Below are 19,338 nucleotides of genomic sequence, written 5' to 3'. Positions count from 1 at the left end.
TGCTCTAAGTAAAATGATAAATTTATCATACAACTAGTATTTGTTACATGGATAGCTACATTAAGAAAGATTTCTTAAGCGACACTACAACACTACAGAGGTCATTCATCTTGTTAGGAGACTAATAGAGCAGTACAAAGAGAAGAAAAGCACTTACACATGGTGTTCATCGATCTAGAGAAGGCGAATAACAAAGTCCCAAGGAGGTTCTATGGAGGTGCTTGGAGGCCAGAGTTGTTCCTATGACGTATACTAGATCAATTAAGGACATGTATGACGAAGTTAAGACTCATGTAAGAACTGCGGGAGCAGACTCGCAGTACTTTTTCATACTGACGGGATGCATTGGGATCGGCCCTTAGCCCATTTTATGGGTGTTGGTGATGGATATTTTGATACGGCAAATTCAAGGTGCGGTGTCATGGTGTATGTTATTTGTGGATGATGTGGTTTTGATTGACGAGACCCTCGGAGGAGTTAATGCTAAGTTGAAAGTTTAGACGCATCACTCTAGAGTGTGAAGGGTTTAGGTTGAGCAAGACTAAGACAGAATATTTGGAGTGCAAGTTCAGTAAGGTCATGCATGAGCCTAGCGTGGTAGGGAAGCTTGAGACTCAAGACATCCAGAATCGAGATAGTTTCAAGTATCTTGGGTCTATGATCTAGGGAAATGAAGATATTGACAAAGATTTCACCCACCATATTAGTACAGGGTGGATGAAATGGAGGTTTATACTTGGAGTCTTGTGCGATAAGAAGGTGTCTTCTTTACTTAAAGGCAAGTTCTACAGAGTGGCGGTTAGACCAGCTATGTTGAATAGAGCGGAGTGTTGGTCAGTCAAGAACTCTCACATCTAAAAGATGAAGGTGGCAGAGATGAGGATGTTGTGATGGGTGTGTGGGTTTACCAAGAGGAATAGGATAAGAAATGAGGTTATTCGAGACGAGGTGGGAGTGATTTTGGTGGAAGATAAGATGCGGAAAGCGAGGTTGAGATGATTCGGGCATGTGATGAGGAGGTGCACGAATGCTCGTGTGCGAAGGTATGAGAAGTTGGCTATGGATAGATTCGGACAGGATAGAGGTAGACCGAAGAAATATTGGAGGAAGGTAATTAGCCATGACATTTAGTAGTTACGGCTTACCAAGGACATGACCCTAGATGGGAGAAGATGCGAATTAGGGTAGAATGTTAGTAGAAAAGGGTGCATCCCGGTTAGTAAATAGTAGATAGGAGTGTTTTGTTTTATTATCCATGCTAGTAAGCATAGTGCTACGTTTGTAGAAAGTTAATAGGAAAGGGTAGAAGCTTAGTAGGAAAGGGTGCATTAATATGAATCAAATGGCCACCTTAGCTTTTGATGACATCTTTGAAGGCCAACACGTAAAGGCTCAAGACTTGATCACCTCGAGAGCATAAGGATACGCAAGGAAGGATCATTTTGAGCATGACTTAAAGCAATCTCGTGTGTAGAAGGTTGCTTGGTTGCTTACATTGATGCTAACCCGAGAACCACAAGCCTTGAAGTATGAACCATACTCGGTTTTTGAGAGCATTGAAAAGGCACCATTCATTCAAGTTATAAGATACCTTGGTTGCCCCGCTTGGATAAGCCATCTTTAGTGTAGGGCTTGGAAAAGCCGATATTGTACGATGCTTAGAAACGGTGGATCTTGAGGTGAGTCGATTACCTTGGTGGTCACCGTAAGAGTGTGGTTTTGATTGTTACATTCATTAGGGGTTAGTGTTGAAATACACTTGGTTCTTAATCTTGAAATAATCTTGGTCTCACTATCTATATTTATTTTCTATGCAATTTCCCTTGTGTTTGTGTTGAATCCGTGTCTTGTTTCATCTTGTGTCATTGTTATCATCTTCATCTCCTCTCTTTAGTTATAATTTCAGTTTCTAGCTTTCTTTTCCATATCAGGCATCCATGTTAGTAGATAGAAGTGTTTTGTTTTGTTATCCATGCTAGTACGCATAGCGTTGAGCTTGTAATGTCTTGTTCAGGGAGTTTTGGTAATGTTTGTTGTTTGACTGTTGGTAGTATTATTTTGTGATAATCTTGTTTTGTTATTATTTGTTGTTTGTTACTAACTATTGTTTCTTGTTCTTATATTATGTTTTTTTCTATGAAGTTTTTTTTGGCTTGAGTTGGGGGTTTATTCGAAACAGACTCCCTACCTCCCCACTGAGGTAGTGGTACTAACCCCGTAGACTCTGCCATCCCTAGACTCCACTTCCTCCACTTGCTGGGAATATAATGGTGTTGTTATCCTTAAGCGACATTACAAGTCAAAATCAAAGGCAAAAAGCACAAAAACTTGAGGTTTGTTGGGCCTGAAGCACAAAGTCGCAAGTACAACAACAACAAACCCGGTGTATTCCCACATAGTGGGGTCTGGGGAGGGTAAGATGTACGCAGTCCATACCACTACCTTCCGAGAAGTAGCAAAGCTGTTTCCGATAGACCCCCGGCTCAAGACAAAGAATATTAATCAAATCCGCAAAAAAACACGTAACAAGATGACAAGACATAAATACACCACCCACAAGGAATAGCAACCAAAGAATAGTACACCATCACAATACAGCATGCAACAACGTAGCATACCAAGAATAATACACCCACCAAGCTACGCCCTACCCTACCGACCCAAACTAACACTAGCCTTTTATCCTAATACGCAACCTCCATAACTTCCTATCTACGGTACGTCCTCAGTGAGCTGTAACTGCTCCATGTCCCGTCTAATCACCTCTCTCCAATATTTCTTTGGCCTACCCCTGCCCCGTCTGAAGCCATCCAAAGCTAGCCGCTCACACCTACGAACCGGTGCATCCGTGCCCCTTCTCATCACGTGTCCAAACCATCTCAATCGGACTTCCCGCATCTTATCCTCCACTGAAGCCACTCCAACCTTCTCCCGAATAGTCTCATTCCGAACTTTATCACCCCTAGTAAGCCCACACATCCAACGCAACATCCGCATTTCTGCCACCTTCAAATTTTGAATGTGAAAATTCTTGACTGGCCAACACTCCGCTCCATACAACATGGCCGGGCGGACTGCCACCTTGTAGATTTTGCCTTTAAGCTTGAGTGGCACCTTCTTATCACACAACACCCCCGAGGCGAGCTTCCACTTCATCCATCCCGCCCCAATACGATGAGAGACATTCTCGTCGATCTCACCATCCCCTGAATCATGGACCCGAGATACTTGAAAATATCTCTCTTACACACCACCTGGGAATTCAACTTAACTACCACTCCTACCTCAAGCCCTCAAACTTGCATTCCAAATACTCGGTCTTGCTCCTACTCAACCTGAACCCTTTAGACTCAAGGGTCTATCTCCACACCTCTAATTTGTCATTTACACCTCCCCGTGTCTCATCAATCAAAACAACATCATCTGCAAAAAGCATACACCAAAGCACCTCTCCTTGAATACGCCGCGTTAACACATCCAACACCAAGGCAAACAAAAACGGGCTAAGAGTAGATCCCTGATGCAACCCTGTCAAGACATGAAAATGCTCTAAATCGCCTCCTGTCGTCCTCACATGGGTCTTAGCTCCATCATACATATCCTTGATTGCTCTGATATATGCCATCGGGGCCCCACTAACCTCCAAGCATCTTCAAAGAACCTCCCTAAGGACTTTGTCGTATGCCTTCTCCAAGTCGATAAACACCATGTGCAGGTCCTTCTTCCTTTCCCTATATTGTTCCACTAGTCTCCGCACTAGGTGAATTGCCTCCGTCGTCAAGCGCCCGGGCATAAATCCAAATTGGTTCTCCGAAATAGACACTATCCTCCTCAACCTCAACTCGACCATTAGCTCCCAAATCTTCATAGTGTGACTCAATAACTTAATACCCCTATAATTGTTGCAACTCTGAATGTCACCCTTATTCTTATATAGAGGGATCATAGTACTCCATCTCCAAGCCTCGGATATTTTCACTGACTTGAAAATGTCGTTAAACAAATCAATCAACCACCTTAAACCCGCCTCGCCAGAAAGCTTTCAAAAATCCACGAGAATCTCATCAGGCCCCGTGGCCCTACTCCTTCGCATCCTGCCAACAGCCTCTCTGACCTCCTCCACCTTAAAACGTCTACAGTAACTAAAATCACAACACTCCTCAAGTGCTCCAGCTCCCCTAACGCAATAGCTTTATCCCCTTCATCATTCAAGAGCCTATGAAAATAAGACTGTCATCTTTTCTTAATGTGACCGTCCTCCACCAATACTTTACCATCCTCCCCTTTAATGCACTTCACCTGGTCGAGATCACGACCCTTCCTCTCTCTAGCCTTAGCAAGTCTAAACAACCTTTTTTCCCCTTCTTTCTCCTCTAACCCCGCATACAAGCTCTCAAACGTTGTCGTTTTAGCAGCCATAACTGCTAACTTAGCCTCTTTCCTAGCTAACTTTTACTCCTCCCTATCTACCCACTTCTTTTCTTCCTCTTTACTATCAACCAACTTAGCATGCGCCCCATTCTTAGTCTCCACTTTCTTCTTAACAGCTTCATTCCACCACCAATCCCCCCGAAAGTAACCAGCCCGGCCCCTGGAAACACCCAACCTTTCACTACCAGTCGCCTTGATGCACTTATCCACTATATTCCACATACCGTCCACGTCTCCCCTATACTCCCACACCTTCATTCCCGCCATCTTCTCCCCTATCTCCCACGCATTCACCGACGTCAAGCCGCCCCACTTAATTCTCTGTCGACCCTCCCCACCCCTTTTCTTCTTATCCTTTTTTATACCCAAGTCCATCACCAAGAGCCTATGCTAGGTCGACAGGTTCTCACTCAAAATGACCGTACAATCCTAATACAACACCCTATCCCCTTTCCTAAGGGGCAGATAGTCAATCTGGGTCTTGGCTATCGCGTTTCGAAAGGTGATCAAGTGATTGTCCTTCTTAGGAAAGCTCGAATTCACCACCACCAGCCCATAGGACCTCGCAAAGTCCAACAGAGCAGCTCCCTCATCATTTCTCACCTCAAAGCCAAAACCACCATGCACATCACCAAAGCCTCTCGGGAATGCCCCGATGTGCCCGTTGAAATCCCCTGCCACAACGATTTTCTCAGAGCTAGGCACACCTCTCACCACCTCATCCAAATCCTCCCAAAACCGCCTCTTCTCCTCACCGTCCAAGCCCACCTGTGGCGCATACACACTACACACGTTTAGGGTAAACCTCTTAAAGACCAACTTAATAGTCAGCAGTCTATCACTGATCCTCTTAACCTCAACTACCTGCCCTCTAAGCTCTTCATCTACTAGGACACCAACTTCATTCCTACGCCTCTCGTTTCCAGAGTACCAAAGCTTGTAACCATCCACATCCCTAGCCTTAGACCCTACCCACTTAGTCTCCTGGACACAAGCAATATTGATCCTCCTCTTCCTAAGAATCTTCACTAGCTCTATAGATTTTCCCTGGAGCGTCCCTATATTCCAAGACCCTATCCTGAGCCTACCAACTCTAGCAACACGTTTACCTCTTCCGCAAGTAAAGCATGGGAATTAACAAAGAAAGGTTGAAATAAAGAAAGATTCTTGTATATATATAATTAACAATTCATATATACCTAAATAACAATTATAGGGACAAAGGAATTGCAAATGTACAATTACAACAACATGCCTAGTGTAATCCACAAGTAGGGTCTGGGGAAGGTGGTATGTATACAACCCTACCCCTACCTTATGAAGGTGAATAGGCTGTTTCTGATAGACCCTAAACTAAAATGTGTAATTATGTGCAATATTTAATATTTAGTGTGGCCTCTTTATGACAATGACCATGGGTGATGAGATATATGCCTTGGGTGACTGCACTGAACTGAAGTGTTGGTTAACAACGACATAGCCCTCCGCCAGTTTTGAATTTAGCTTTAGGGCTTAAGTGCGCTCATGAGTGAGCATTTGACAACAATCTTCTCGGAGAATCCATGAAATGCCAAAAAATATAATTTGTTTACCGAGAAAACAATTCTATCTACCTGAGTAAAAGAAAAGGCATGTTAGTGATCATCTTCTTGGTATCTAACTATAATGAATCACATGAATATGGCCTGCTGAAACAAGATGCAATGGTGTCACAATGCCCTTTTTCTTATTCACTATAATCAAAATATTCAAATCACATAATCTGATACAATAAAAACCACGGGAACACTAAACACACCCCAAACAATCCACTAATCAAAAGGATTCTTGGATCGATTGGAAACCTCACTCGGATTTGACAATGACAACAACAATAATGAAATGAAGAAGGTGTTTATCACACCAAAACAGCAACAACAACAATAATATGAAGACAAGATGAACAACAACAAAGTGGTAACAATAACAACACCTCACGGGTTACATTAACAAAAACAAGAAACAACGATTACAACAAACAAGAAGATAGATAGTTAGACAAAATGAAGGCATAATCTTAAAAACCCAAGAGCCTATTCCACTCTTGGACCTTTAACAATACACACAACGAATACCTAACTCCTAAATTGGCACAAGAGTGACCTTGATCTCCCAAGCATCCAACGTTTCCAAGCTTGAATCCAACACGAGTGATTCCACACTCAAGTTGATGTCCCTAGTTACAATTTTGGCCAAGAAGGGCCATTCTCTCAAGACAGATGTTTCTAAGTGTTACACTTTCATATTCAACAAAAACTAAGACTAAAAACCCTAAGAGGTTCTATATATAGTGTAATACAAAATGGAATACAAAATGACCACAATACCCCTCAAGGGTAAGGTGCCCATAAACTGTAACTTAGGGGCTGTTTTAGTGCATTTAGGCCCTCTTTTATACTTCACTTGTGCACTTCCTTGGACGGATTCAATACGCACTCGTTCTCATCCATCCTCGTGGTCGTACTCATATCATCCTCCCATTCTTGAAAAGGATTCGACCTCGAATCCGTACCTTGCAAATCAAGAGAAGATAAACAAGTATACATCCTCATGACATGAAGGGTTAGGGTTAGCAAAAATAACACATCAACATGCCATGCTAAGGTGGGAAAAATTTGAAGTATAGCCACGAGTCCTTTGTTTTAATCATAAAAAAGATTAGTACAATTGTTACAAAGAAAGTGGCTCGGAGAAGCATCAAGACAAAAGGAAAATAGGCTGAGAGTCGTCCTTTCCCACCCTAAGATGGTACCAGGATCAAATGGAAAATTTAGCCAAGGGCCAAAGCCGAGGCTAGCCCTTTCTTCCCCTAGAATGTCACTCCCACATTCACGCACAAAAACATTTTCACACATATGATCTCTATGAACAAAACTAATTGCAATGCTTTTACCACACAAAACGTTCAAAGAGTCATGCGCATTATCAAGATCAATTCTATAGACACCATCACTAACTTGAGAATTGTTAAGCACTCCATTTACATGCTCAAGTAGTGAACTACATTTAATAGTAAATTGATCATCATGCACACTAAGAGTACTACCAAGAGTACTCATTTCCGAGACTACACATTCCTTGCCCATAAGAGTACTCTCATCTTCCAAGAAGAGATTTCCATCTTTAGGAGTAATGTTGTCACACCATAGTGCGTTAGTATATCGGCTAAAGCCTTTAAGGCAAGCTATACCATCATTTTCACCACTAGGTTCATTAGGAGTGTTTATATCATCTTCAAACAAAACATTAAACCTAAAGAAAGCATGATCTATCTCACGGACAGATTTGGAACTAGCAAGTGCTTCGCTCTCTATAAGTTCACTATCAAGTACCAAAGATGTTTCAATCTCCTTTTTACCTTTTTACCTTGGTGGGGTCAAGGTATCCCACCTCTTCCTTCGGGAAGCTCTTGGCACAAGGTGTTTGGACAAGGGAAGTTGGATTTTGTGGGATAAGTTTAGGTAAAAATTGGCATAGCCTTTCCACGTGCCATTTCATTTCTTCAATATCGTCATTAATGCGATCAAACGTGGCATCAAGATTAGTGACAGCCATGGTACCTACAACAAAGGACAACAACAAACAATAAAACATACTTGTTAGTTAAAATGCCTCACCACACTCTCACTCTCGGTTTTACCTCACACTTGATTTCACAAGTGTTGAAAGTCGGCTTGTACTTCGTGAGTGATTGAGGATCGAGTCTACTCTTGTCCGGAATGAATTTTCGTTTGAGTTGACTCAAAGAAAATTTGTTTACGAACTTGAACCAATAAGATACAACGAATTCACAAAAGAGAAAAGCACACAACAAACGTTTAACACGAATGAACGAACACAAAGACTAACTAACAATCTAGTAGATGAGTACTAGTTTGCCAATTATTATTGGAACCAACGAAATTGAAACTAAGAAACAACAAATGAAAACTATGAAATCTGAAATTTGAGCCAAAATTTGATGCATGAACAGTAACTTGCCGTGGCAGCCACGTATTGGTTGCAGTCTTTCTAACGAATTGTTATTCTCACGTGTTCATGTCTTGGTCAAAAATTTAATTTGGATTGGTGAAATTTTGTTTTAGGAGGAAAAAAAATAAGTCTTGGAGCCTTTTTCAATTTTCAAGACTTTGACTTTACTTGTACTTCTCCTTAAAACATGGGTCCTTGAATCATGGAAAGTTGTTGGAAAGTGGTTGAGATGTGATTGACTAGTTGATGAGTGATGGTATGTCTTTCAAGACTAACAAAGCTTCACCTATTTCCATTCACCTTTATAGATCTAAGGTTCACTTTATTTTAACAAACTATGAAGGTTGTGAAGAACCTCAAGATCAAAATCAACAATCACCAAGAACAACCAACAATAATCTCCAAGAACACCAACAATTTCACACGGCTAACTTCCAATTTTCACAATACAATATCATATCTTCAACACTTGGCCAAGACAACTACAACTTCAACAAAATGGTTCTTAGGCCACCAATGAACAACAATATCACGTGGCCAAGCTTATAACAACAACAAGATGAAGGCCACAAGGCCAAAACAGTCCACCACAACAATGCTCAACAACAAATCGGCCAAGTCCAAGTTCACGACTACAACTTCAACAAATACAAGCTCAAACTTAGATTTAGACTCAAAGTGTTAGCGGAGAACAAAACTAACACTAGAAACACTCAAGACAAGTAAAAATCTGGCCAAGACACAACAAGAACACAATTTTTGGCCAAGAACACAAAATGGACAGATTGTTCTTTTTTTGCAATTTTCAGATTTCAATTTTTTTTTTCAAGTGAGCTAGTCCAAGATTTGATCTTGTAGGAACAAGATCAAGCAATGCTTTGATACCAAATGATACAATAAAAACCACGGGAACACTAAACACACCCCAAACAGTCCACTAATCAAAAGGATTCTTGGACCGATTGGAAACCTCACTCGAATTCGACAATGACAACAACAATAATGAAATGAAGAAGGTGTTTATCACACCAAAACAGCAACAACAACAATAATATGAAGACAAGATGAACAACAACAAAGTGGTAACAATAACAACACCTCACGGGTTACATTAACAAAAACAAGAAACAACGATTACAACAAACAAGAGGATAGATAGATAGACAAAATGAAGATGTAATCTTAAAAACCCAAGAGCCTATTCCACTCTTGGACCTTTAACAATACACACAACGAATACCTAACTCCTAAATTGGCACAAGAGTGACCTTGATCTCCCAAGCATCCAACGTTTCCAAGCTTGAATCCAACACGAGTGATTCCACACTCAAGTTGATGTCCCTAGTTACAATTTTGGCCAAGAAGGGCCATTCTCTCAAGACAGATGTTTCTAAGTGTTACACTTTCATATTCAACAAAAACTAAGACTAAAAACCCTAAGAGGTTCTATATACAGTGTATTACAAAACGGAATACAAAATGACCACAATACCCCTCAAGGGTAAGGTGCCCATAAACTGTAACTTAGGGGTTGTTTTTAGTGCATTTAGGCCCTCTTTTATACTTCACTAGTGCACTTCCTTGGACGGATTCAATATGCACTCATTCTCGTCCATCCTCGTGGTCGTACTCGTATCATAATCTCATAATCAACAATTGCCAATTTCAGGCCCTCAACTAGGCTAAACTCTCAAATGGAATTGTAGTGTATTACATTGATCTTTCTCTATGTCCACCTTGTGAACCTTCGGAGCTTACATCCCTAAGGAATATACATAACCACTCCCAAGTGGAATCCTATACACTAGATACACATCATCATCGATAACTTTGCTAACACATTAAAAAAGGCATAACCACCAGCTTCAACCAATTGAATTTCTAAGCATGTCACTAGTTTCTTTACCGTTATACCTCTTCTATCAAGCTAAAAAGTTCAAACTTGTAATTCAACTTGTTCGAACATTTATTTATTTATTTATAATTGCGGTGTCTGGGCCAACTTTCGTGCAACTCAACTAAATCCACGAAATACCTGCCACCTTCCACCAATAATAGATATCAAGTAACTATGCCCACCAAGGCTAGAACAGATGGGAAGAATCACCTAGTATTTTTTGTCTCTGGGGGATTTGAACCTGAGACATTAGGTTCTCAACTCACTTCATTGACCACGAGGACACACCCTTTGTTAACAATATTAAGCCATTGCTCCCAATATTAACAAAGATGTCTAACATTGATACTAATTCAAGTTTGAAGATTAGCCATTCCATTTGGCAAATTCACACAGCTATGAGGGACATCCACAACCCGCATAAGCAAAATGTTCATAATCGATAACTATGAAATGCCATATTATATCCTAATAGTCTTAGTTCAATTAAGGTTCACTTTGGGTACAACGCACTGAAGATGTGTCTAAGATTTCTCAATAATTGTACCCACGGCTCAAATCTTTTTTTTTTAGTAACTGGTGCCCACGGCTCAGATATCCGAGAATTTTTCCACTTACCCCCATCATTAAGTAATTCTTCCTAGGCGTATCCCGTGATTCAAATCTAATGTGTAGATAATAACTGCTCAGCTAAAGTAACCAAAAATAAATGCATATAAACAGGATGTAACAATCACAGCAAAGAATATCTCAAGTGAACTCACAGGGTCCCTGTATATAGGGCAAACTGGTATTTCTTCACGGTTCACAAACATAGCTTCAGCCATCACAGGTCCTACAAGCAAATGAACAACACATCCATCAATATACAAAGTATGAACTCCAAATTTCTCTCTTGGTTATCTAAACTCGACCATTATGATAAATGGAATGGTGATTTCTGGTAATCTATACTCATTACCCTACTTTCTTAGGGTCCATTTAGCCATGACAGTATCTGTAAATACTGAAATTATTATTTGCAAGTACTTATTTCGACAAGAATTTTCGGGCTTCAAGTGAAATGTTATTTGAACTTCAAGTGGAATATTGAAATAGTTATTTGAAGTGAATTTTGCGTAAATTTTATAAAATCTTCAAGTTCCACTCACCACTCACCAAGTTTCAAGTTTCATGAATTTTTTGTCCAAGTCAAATTCATGTCCAAACATAAGTCCAAATTACTCCCTCTGTTCCAAAATAGTGATCACATTTCACTTCTCGAAAATCAATTTAACTAAATTTGAAAACTAAAGTAGATTAGATTAATTCGATAATTCAAAATTAAAATTTAATTCAAATATTATACAAAAAGTATTATAAATTACAATTTTTCTCATATTCATATGATTAAAAAAAAACATCTTAAAATGTTGATCAAAGTTCATATCATTTGACTCTCAAAAGGAAATGGAAATTGTGACAAGTATTTCGGGATGGAGGGAGTACTTCCATAAACGTTTTCCCACATCAACTCAAATTTTGTCCAAACACTTAATTAGTACTCCCTCTAATTCAATTTATTCATCCAACTTTCCTTTTTGGTATATGTTTCAAAACAAATATCTCTTTCCTTTTTTTTAACAACTCTTTTTCCATGACCATGGTGTTCGTCAGTTTTTGTGCACCTTGACTAATTCCATGAGATCCCTGGCACCACACATCAATAATAGATATCAAGTAACTCTGTCCAACAAGGCTAGGACATATGGGAAGAAATCACATTCACCTAGTGTTTTTTTAGCAACTCTTTAATTCAACTTTCCATGTGGCATATTTAAGACCACGAGATTAAAGGACACTTTAATAAATTTGATATCTTTTAATTTAATCCCACAAGATTAAGTCTTCTATGTGTTCTTAAATTCCATGATGAGTCAAAATAGGACAAATTGAAACGGAGGGAGCAACAGACTAACAGATAATTTGAGACTACATGAAGGATTTTAACTAATCACCAGGTTTAACAACATGACGATTGGTGAGTATAATTCCGCGACGCTTATCAACAACGAAGCCCGTAGCGGAACTAACACCAGCAGATTCAGTGTCGAAAGCTCGGCAAGCGGTGGTTCGTAGAACGACGACAGCAGGAACTACTTTGCTAAGAGTTTTTCGCCAATCTTCGGCAGTAGCGAGGTTTTCATTGAACAGAGGAGGATCAATGTCCATACACAAATTCTCTTTCATTGTTCTGCAATTCTGTTGTGATTGAAATTGACGGTTAGGGATGACCGAGAGGGAATATCCCGGCGATGATGGAGTATTCGGCTTACTTGTAAGCTGATTTGGAGAGAGAAAGGAGAAGAAATCGGTGGAAATTTGAGTTGGTGTTGACACTTTTGAGGTCCCCGCCCCTCTTTTATGGTGGTTTGTCATGATGATTTAATAAAGTTCGTACCGGATGATACGGGCCCAAAGTGCTAGTTTTCGATCAGGAAATTGTATTTTTTTTCTAGAATAGATATACTATAAGTATTATTTTGCTCGTCTATATCTCAAATATATTTTTAAATTTTTCATATTTATTTATCTTTTAAATATTATACTTTAGACAAAATAAATTTCTGGACCTCTGTACTATATCGATTTTATAAGTTGGATATTTCTACTTATATATTTGTCATTTGAACCCCTGAACCCACTAAAAAATAATATTTTAACCCCTTTTTTGATGAGTTTAACACACTCTCTTCCACGTCAACTATCATATCAGCTGCCACATCTGACACGTCTGCCACATCATCTGCCACGTCATTTAAAAAATATTACATTAAATTCCAAGTCACTTTAAAAATGCTACATAACAAATTAAATATTAAAATTAATTTAATTAAATAAGAAAAATTTATAAATTGTAGAAAAATTTGAATAATCATGTTTTTATTTTTTCTCACAAATTAAACATCAAATTCATTCCAAATAATTAAAATTCTTCTCCAACTAATTTAAATTTTTAACTACAAATTCATATATACAAACATTATAAATTTGTTATTTTTAAATTTGAATATTTTTAACAAATTCACAAAAATTTTAATTTTTTTCAAGCGAAATTCACTAATTTTTTTTCAATATTCACTATCACTCACTTTTAATTTAAATTTAAATTTTAATCCCCAAAAAAATAAAAAGATTTCAAATTTAAATTTTAATTAAAAAAATAAAAAAATTGAATTAAGAGGGAAAATTAAAATAAAAAATAAAAGGTGAACGTGTGGGGGGGGCTGGAAGAGTGTTGGGGTGGGGTGGAGGGGGCTGGAAGGGACTAGGGTGGGGTGGGGATGGGGTTGGGAGGGTTATGGGGATTGAGGGTAGGGTTGGAAAGGCCTGGATGGGGCTGGTGAGGTGTGAGGGAGTGGGGACGGGGCTGGGTGGGATGGAGAGGCGGGGTGGGGTGGGATGGGGTTGGGTAGCGTGGGGGGTGAGGACGGGCTGGGGTGGGGGTGGGGAAGGGCTGAACGGGTGTTGAGGTGGCGTAGGGAGGTAGGGAGTGGGGTGGGATGGGGCTGGGTGGGGTGTGGGGGTTGGGACGGGCTGGGGTGAGGAGGGAAAATATATTTTTATTTTTTAATATTTTTAAAATTAGTTTTAAATTTCTAAAAATATTTTTAAATTAAAAAAGATGGAAGGAAAAAAGGACCCTTTTTTATTTTTTTAAAATATTAAAAATATTTTTAAATTATTTTAAAATTTTAAAAATATTTTTAAATTTAAAAAGATGGAAGAGAAAAAGGACCCTTTTTTATTTATTTTTTAAATTTTAATATTCTTTTAATTATTTTAATGTAAAATTGGCCAAAAATTGACCCCCAATCGCACCCCCAGGCGAGTGGCTACACTCTCTTTATCTTAGTCAACATGACCTTGCCACATAGGCATGATTAACGGTCAAAGGGTGCAAAATGTTGTTTTTTGATAGGTTCAAGGGTTCTGATGACAAATATGTAAGTAGAAGTATCCAACTTACAAAACTGACATAGTACAGGAGTTTTTGCCTATTTTTTATTATTTTCACTTTTTTAATTTTCCTTTACTTTTATTATTCTACCTTTTTTCGCTTTTTTATTTTTTCCTTTAAATTTATTATTCTGTTTTTTATTATTTTCAGTTTTTATTTTTTCTTTAACTTTATTTTCATGTTTTAATTTATTTGTTTCAATCTTTTTATTTTTTCTCAACCATTATCTATTTCTTCATTTTTTTAATTTGTTTATCTTTAACCTTTATTTAGAGTTTTTCTTATTTCTCTTTTTTTTCTAGATTTTGTCAGATATTCATTCTCATTGTTCATCTTTTTTTGTCATTTCCCAAATACTTTTTCTCTTGCTCCTCTTTGTCTTCATCTGATTTTAATCAAATAGACTCATGATATTGATCATCAACCATTGAATCACGACTTAGTTCACCTTGGAGATTATCCTCATTTTCCCTGTTTCTCTTGATCTTCTTTTACATCATGGTATAAGAGCTATTGACTATTGATATGGTCTAAGTTAAGATAATCGAGGAGAAAAATTAAGAAAGCTAGAAGAGTAACAATGGTAGTGGTGATAGATAATGAATTACCTAAGAAAATGAGTCATAATCATCAATTGTATCTAAATGCATTAGATATCTCTGGAGTTATGTTGATTTTTATTCAATTAGCGAGATCTAAAAACTATTGTGTAGATTGAATCGATGAGAATTGCCATACTTGGAAGAAACAAGTTAGGATTCATCAATTGCACATGTAGGAAAGAAAGCTTCGACCCACAGATCTCTCATTTCTCAAAGATGTGTTGCCCGAATGTTTAATGTTTGGCTCATATGGATTCGAAGGAGATATGGATTCGAAGGAGTGGTTTTATTCACTTGCAACTTGTGGTCGACCTTTGAATGACACGGTATTATCACTTGCTAATCCTAATTTATATTTGTAATGTGCTTTTGACTTGTCCTTTGTTTTGTTCCTTACTTTCTTCTAGTAGGTCAAACATGCTGACAATATTTTTTGTTTGGCTGTTTGTAATGGTTATATTTATTCTGTTTCTTGGGATACAAGCTTCCAAAAATTATTTTTATGTGTATGTTGTAGACGATGAACGTCTTGGTGAAAATCCAACTTCTGCTAATGGTGATCAGTAGTTTTGTTTGGGTTTATTAGGAAGTGCTAAAGTTTGCTGGTTTGGGTTTTTATTGTTTGTTTGGTTGTTTTGCATGAAAGTTTAATGTCTTATCCTTTATTCTTGTCATTTACTTCATTAGTAGAGCTAGGGGTAGAGTTAAGTAGAGGTTGTGCATTGGCACAAATTCATATGTCATATTATAAGGTCAAAAACTATTTTATGTGTATATTGTAGATGATGAACACCCTTGATGAAAATCCAACTTCCACTAATACTGGTCAGTAGTTTGGATTGGCTAATATCTACCTGCTACCTTTGTAACTTTGGTGTAAAGTTGTAATTTTTCTATTCACTAGTAGAGCGAAGTGTATAGTTAAAGGGGTGAAAAGGGGTCATTCGGACCAACAACAACATACCAAGTGTAATTGCACAAGCCACAAGTGGGGTCTGGGGAGGGTTGAGTGTATATACCCTTACCTTGTGCAGGTAGAAGAGGTCAGCTGGACCCCCTTTGTCAAAAATTCATATTGTATATGTTATACAAGGTCAAAAATTCTCTTTGTTATGTATATACTGAAGATGATGAAAATCCGGCCTCCACCCCTTTGAAGGATGTTTCAGTAATTGATTGGCTAAATATCTAGCTGCTACTTTGTAACTTTGGTGTAAAGCTGTAAACTTTTCTATATGTTCAATTCTTGGAGTTCTATTTCCACTTGCTTATTCTATGCTCTAGTCAGACTTTTTCTTTTAAATCGTTTAGCTGGGTAAATATATGTATAGAATTGGCTACCCCAAAATATCAAAGGAATTTTGGAAAATGTTGAATATTGACTTAGGCAAGGTGTCTATAAATCACGAGTAAGTAAAAGAGAGTGAATTTTTCCTTTGAAACTGAATAAACTATCTAGAAAAACTTTGATGTGGTTTATTGCAAAGTAAATAGTGGAATTAAACTTACAGTAAGGAAATGATGCATCGATTATGTACCCAAGCAAAGTTATTTGAATAGTTGAAAGAGTAAGAGAAAAAGGTACATAATTCTTGTCATACCTGGAATGCACAATTAGAAAAGTTAAGCCACTTTACGTATCATGAGTCTACAATTGTGTCAATAACCACCTATATTAGAATAGGGCTTATAGTGGGATAAGTTAAAAGAGAAGCAGTGTTGTGGCACAGTTTGAGTTGTACCTATGTCTACTTTGATCGGTCTTTTAAAGTATTCTTCCTTTCTTTTGCAGCTAAAATACTTCCGGTGGTAAAAAACCAACATCTTTTGCTTTGCACACTCTTGATCGGCAACTCCTTAGCAATAGAGGTTTGTCTACTAATACTTATTTGGCAATAGTTATCCTTCTATTACCCCTGCCGACTTATTTATTACTTTTCTCCTTTTTCATTGTAGTCTCTTCCTATATTCTTGGACAAACTTGTACCATCGTGGTCAGCAATACTAGTATCTGTTACACTGATTCTCATGTTCGGAGAGGTGGTCTATTCTATTCATCAACTTAACCTTTCAGCTTATTAGCTATGGAATTTGCTCGGCTCTAGTCCTCTAAATAGGTTCATCGCTTTTACATTTGCAGATAATTCCTCAAGTAATCTGTACTCATTATGGATTGACAATTGGAGCCACTGTAGCACCCCTTGTTCAGCTTCTTCTCTGGTTATTCTTCCTCATTGCTTATCCAATTAGTAAGGTATAAAGCACAACAATCACATTCTATAATTTACTCATATGGAGTTGTTAAGTTTTTGTGTTTTGTTACCAGAGAGAGAGAGAGAAAGAGAGAGATGTTTCACCAACTGTGTGTTCAATTGCCACCTTGTACTCGCAATCCGAGTTAGATGACAGAGTTTAAGAAATAAAACTACATGAACCCATCAACAACTCATAAATAGATTTGTACTCATATACGCTACGGTGGTTAATTTGTATGCTTTGTTCCTATTTTGTAGCTTGGAAAGAAATGGAAAGAATGCAACATAAAGTTGAATGGAGAAGTTCCTTGGTTATGTTCTCCCTCCGTTTGGATTTACTTGTCACATTTTGATGTGACACACCTATTAAGAAAATAATGATTGGTATAGTAACTTTACAATATTACCGCTATTAATTGATGTTTAGTAATAGGTATTGGAAATGATTTGGAGAATAAGTAATTAATGCTAAGGGTAAAACATGGAATTTTCTATTTTATTTTTTCTTGATTTATCAAAATGATGAGTAAAAATGAAAATCAAATTAGGAAAATAGTGACAAGTAAATCCGAACGGAAGGAGAAAATTAGTAATAATATCATAGTTACTCCATTTTCCTATCTCTATTTATTTTTTGTTACTACTATAAATGAGAAACTTCTCATGCTAATAATTTGATATGTAAAATATCCATCAGTTTCTTTATTAAGATACACAGATATTCATCTTTAGAATTGGGAAAAAGGGCCAAAACCTCATGCAGCAATTTGAGAGAATTTCTCAATGCTACTTTCTGTTGTTAAGGATCTTATAGTTGGCTTGATAAAGAAAAGGGATCTTAACTTCATCCTTAGTTTTTCTTCTAGGCCTTGGATTGGATGTTAGGTAAGGGATACACTGCCCTTCTGCAGAGAGCTGAGCTAAAAACGTTTGTGGATTTCCATGGTAATGAGTTAATCTATTTAGTATTTCCCAATTTTAATGCTAATCTAAGCAACTGTAAATATATCTCTGGACATGCAATATTTTTGTATATATGCATGAACACAATCCGCTTACACGACCAAGTTCATCTTACTAAGATTAGGTGCTATAGCTAGTTGAACCTCGTTTTCAATTCATTATATTCCTTTTACTATATGCCTCAGCTTGTTTGCTTCTTATTGCTATGACAGGCTGAAAAGGGAGGGGATTTGACACATGATGAAACAACAATAATTACTGGAGCACTTGAGTCGATGGAAAAAACTGCAAAAGATGCAATGACTCCAATATCAAAGGCTTTTTCTCTTGATCTGGACGGAACACTTAACTTGTGGGTTTATAAGCTGATGTTCAATTTTATTCAAGCTTTCACAAACTTTTTATTTCTAGTTTATGTTCCACGAGAAAAATTTGAACTTGGACACTGGATTTTGGGAGTTTTTGACTTTATTGATTGGTGCATATATGTATACGACTCCAACTGTACCAGGCGCAGTGATAAAGTTGTTCAAAAAGTGATGTTACCTTACCAAAACATTGATACCGTATTTTTTTGAAAAAGATCAATTTATATCTTGAGAAGGGCATTGACAAATCTGAAAGTAACACTTTGCCGATAAAAATGGTTGATGAACTGCCATAACAAACTCAATGGTATCTTATTGCATTCATTTTTTAAATGTTCATTTCACTTCTTTTTTGTTGTTTTCCATATATTCACATAATATATTTCTTTTGTATCACAGTGATTATGGAGCATTTATTTGTGTGTTTGCTGAATATGTCTTCACAGTAGAGATATTCCTAAATAGATTGAAATTGGTTATGTTCGCATGAGGTATGGAGCTTTGTTGTGGGATTATGGAAAGAGAAAACTAGAAGTTGGTATAAAAGACAACACTACAGAAAAAGTTGGTAGATTATTTAGAAAGGAAAAGAGGAAGAGAAAGCACCAGGAGTAGTAGTTTAGTTTTGTAGTTATTGAAAATCACTGCACATGAAGGAGTTTTAGCTATTTTTATGCAATTATGTAAAGTTTAAAAAATCTTTTCAAATTGAATCAGCTATTTTTTATGCGATAACGTAAAGTATACAATGTAGAATCGCTACTGATTCATTTGTTTGTATCTTTGTATATTTATGATTTATTATCGAAGA

General features: G+C 37.5%; 1 protein-coding gene across 9 annotated transcripts in view; it reads right to left on the bottom strand.

The window, feature by feature from the left end:
* The window catches only part of LOC107868094 (protease Do-like 7), a 53,950-nt gene extending 41,178 nt beyond the window's left edge, over positions 1 to 12,772 (bottom strand). For 5 of the 9 annotated variants that reach the window (XR_007054938.1, XM_047411819.1, XM_047411821.1 and 2 more), the window contains exons 1-2: positions 12,337 to 12,772; positions 11,104 to 11,174 (exon numbers count right to left, since the gene is read on the bottom strand). Coding sequence is in view for 5 of the 9 variants with exons in the window: in XM_047411819.1 (XP_047267775.1) it covers positions 11,104 to 11,174; positions 12,337 to 12,757 (492 nt within the window). In the remaining 4 variants the exon portion in view is untranslated. Of the gene's footprint in view, positions 1 to 7,828; positions 8,031 to 11,103; positions 11,175 to 12,297; positions 12,317 to 12,336 lie in introns of those variants that run through there. The other 4 variants (XM_047411823.1, XM_016714669.2, XM_047411820.1 and 1 more) reach the window with 4 other exon arrangements.
* Between the last annotated feature and the right edge of the window lie 6,566 nt (positions 12,773 to 19,338).

Source organism: Capsicum annuum, chromosome 4 (assembly GCF_002878395.1).
Source record: "Capsicum annuum cultivar UCD-10X-F1 chromosome 4, UCD10Xv1.1, whole genome shotgun sequence".
NCBI classification, from domain to species: Eukaryota; Viridiplantae; Streptophyta; class Magnoliopsida; order Solanales; family Solanaceae; genus Capsicum; species Capsicum annuum.
Note: the sequence above shows the minus strand (reverse complement) of the source record. Positions and strands in the feature narration are given on the sequence as shown.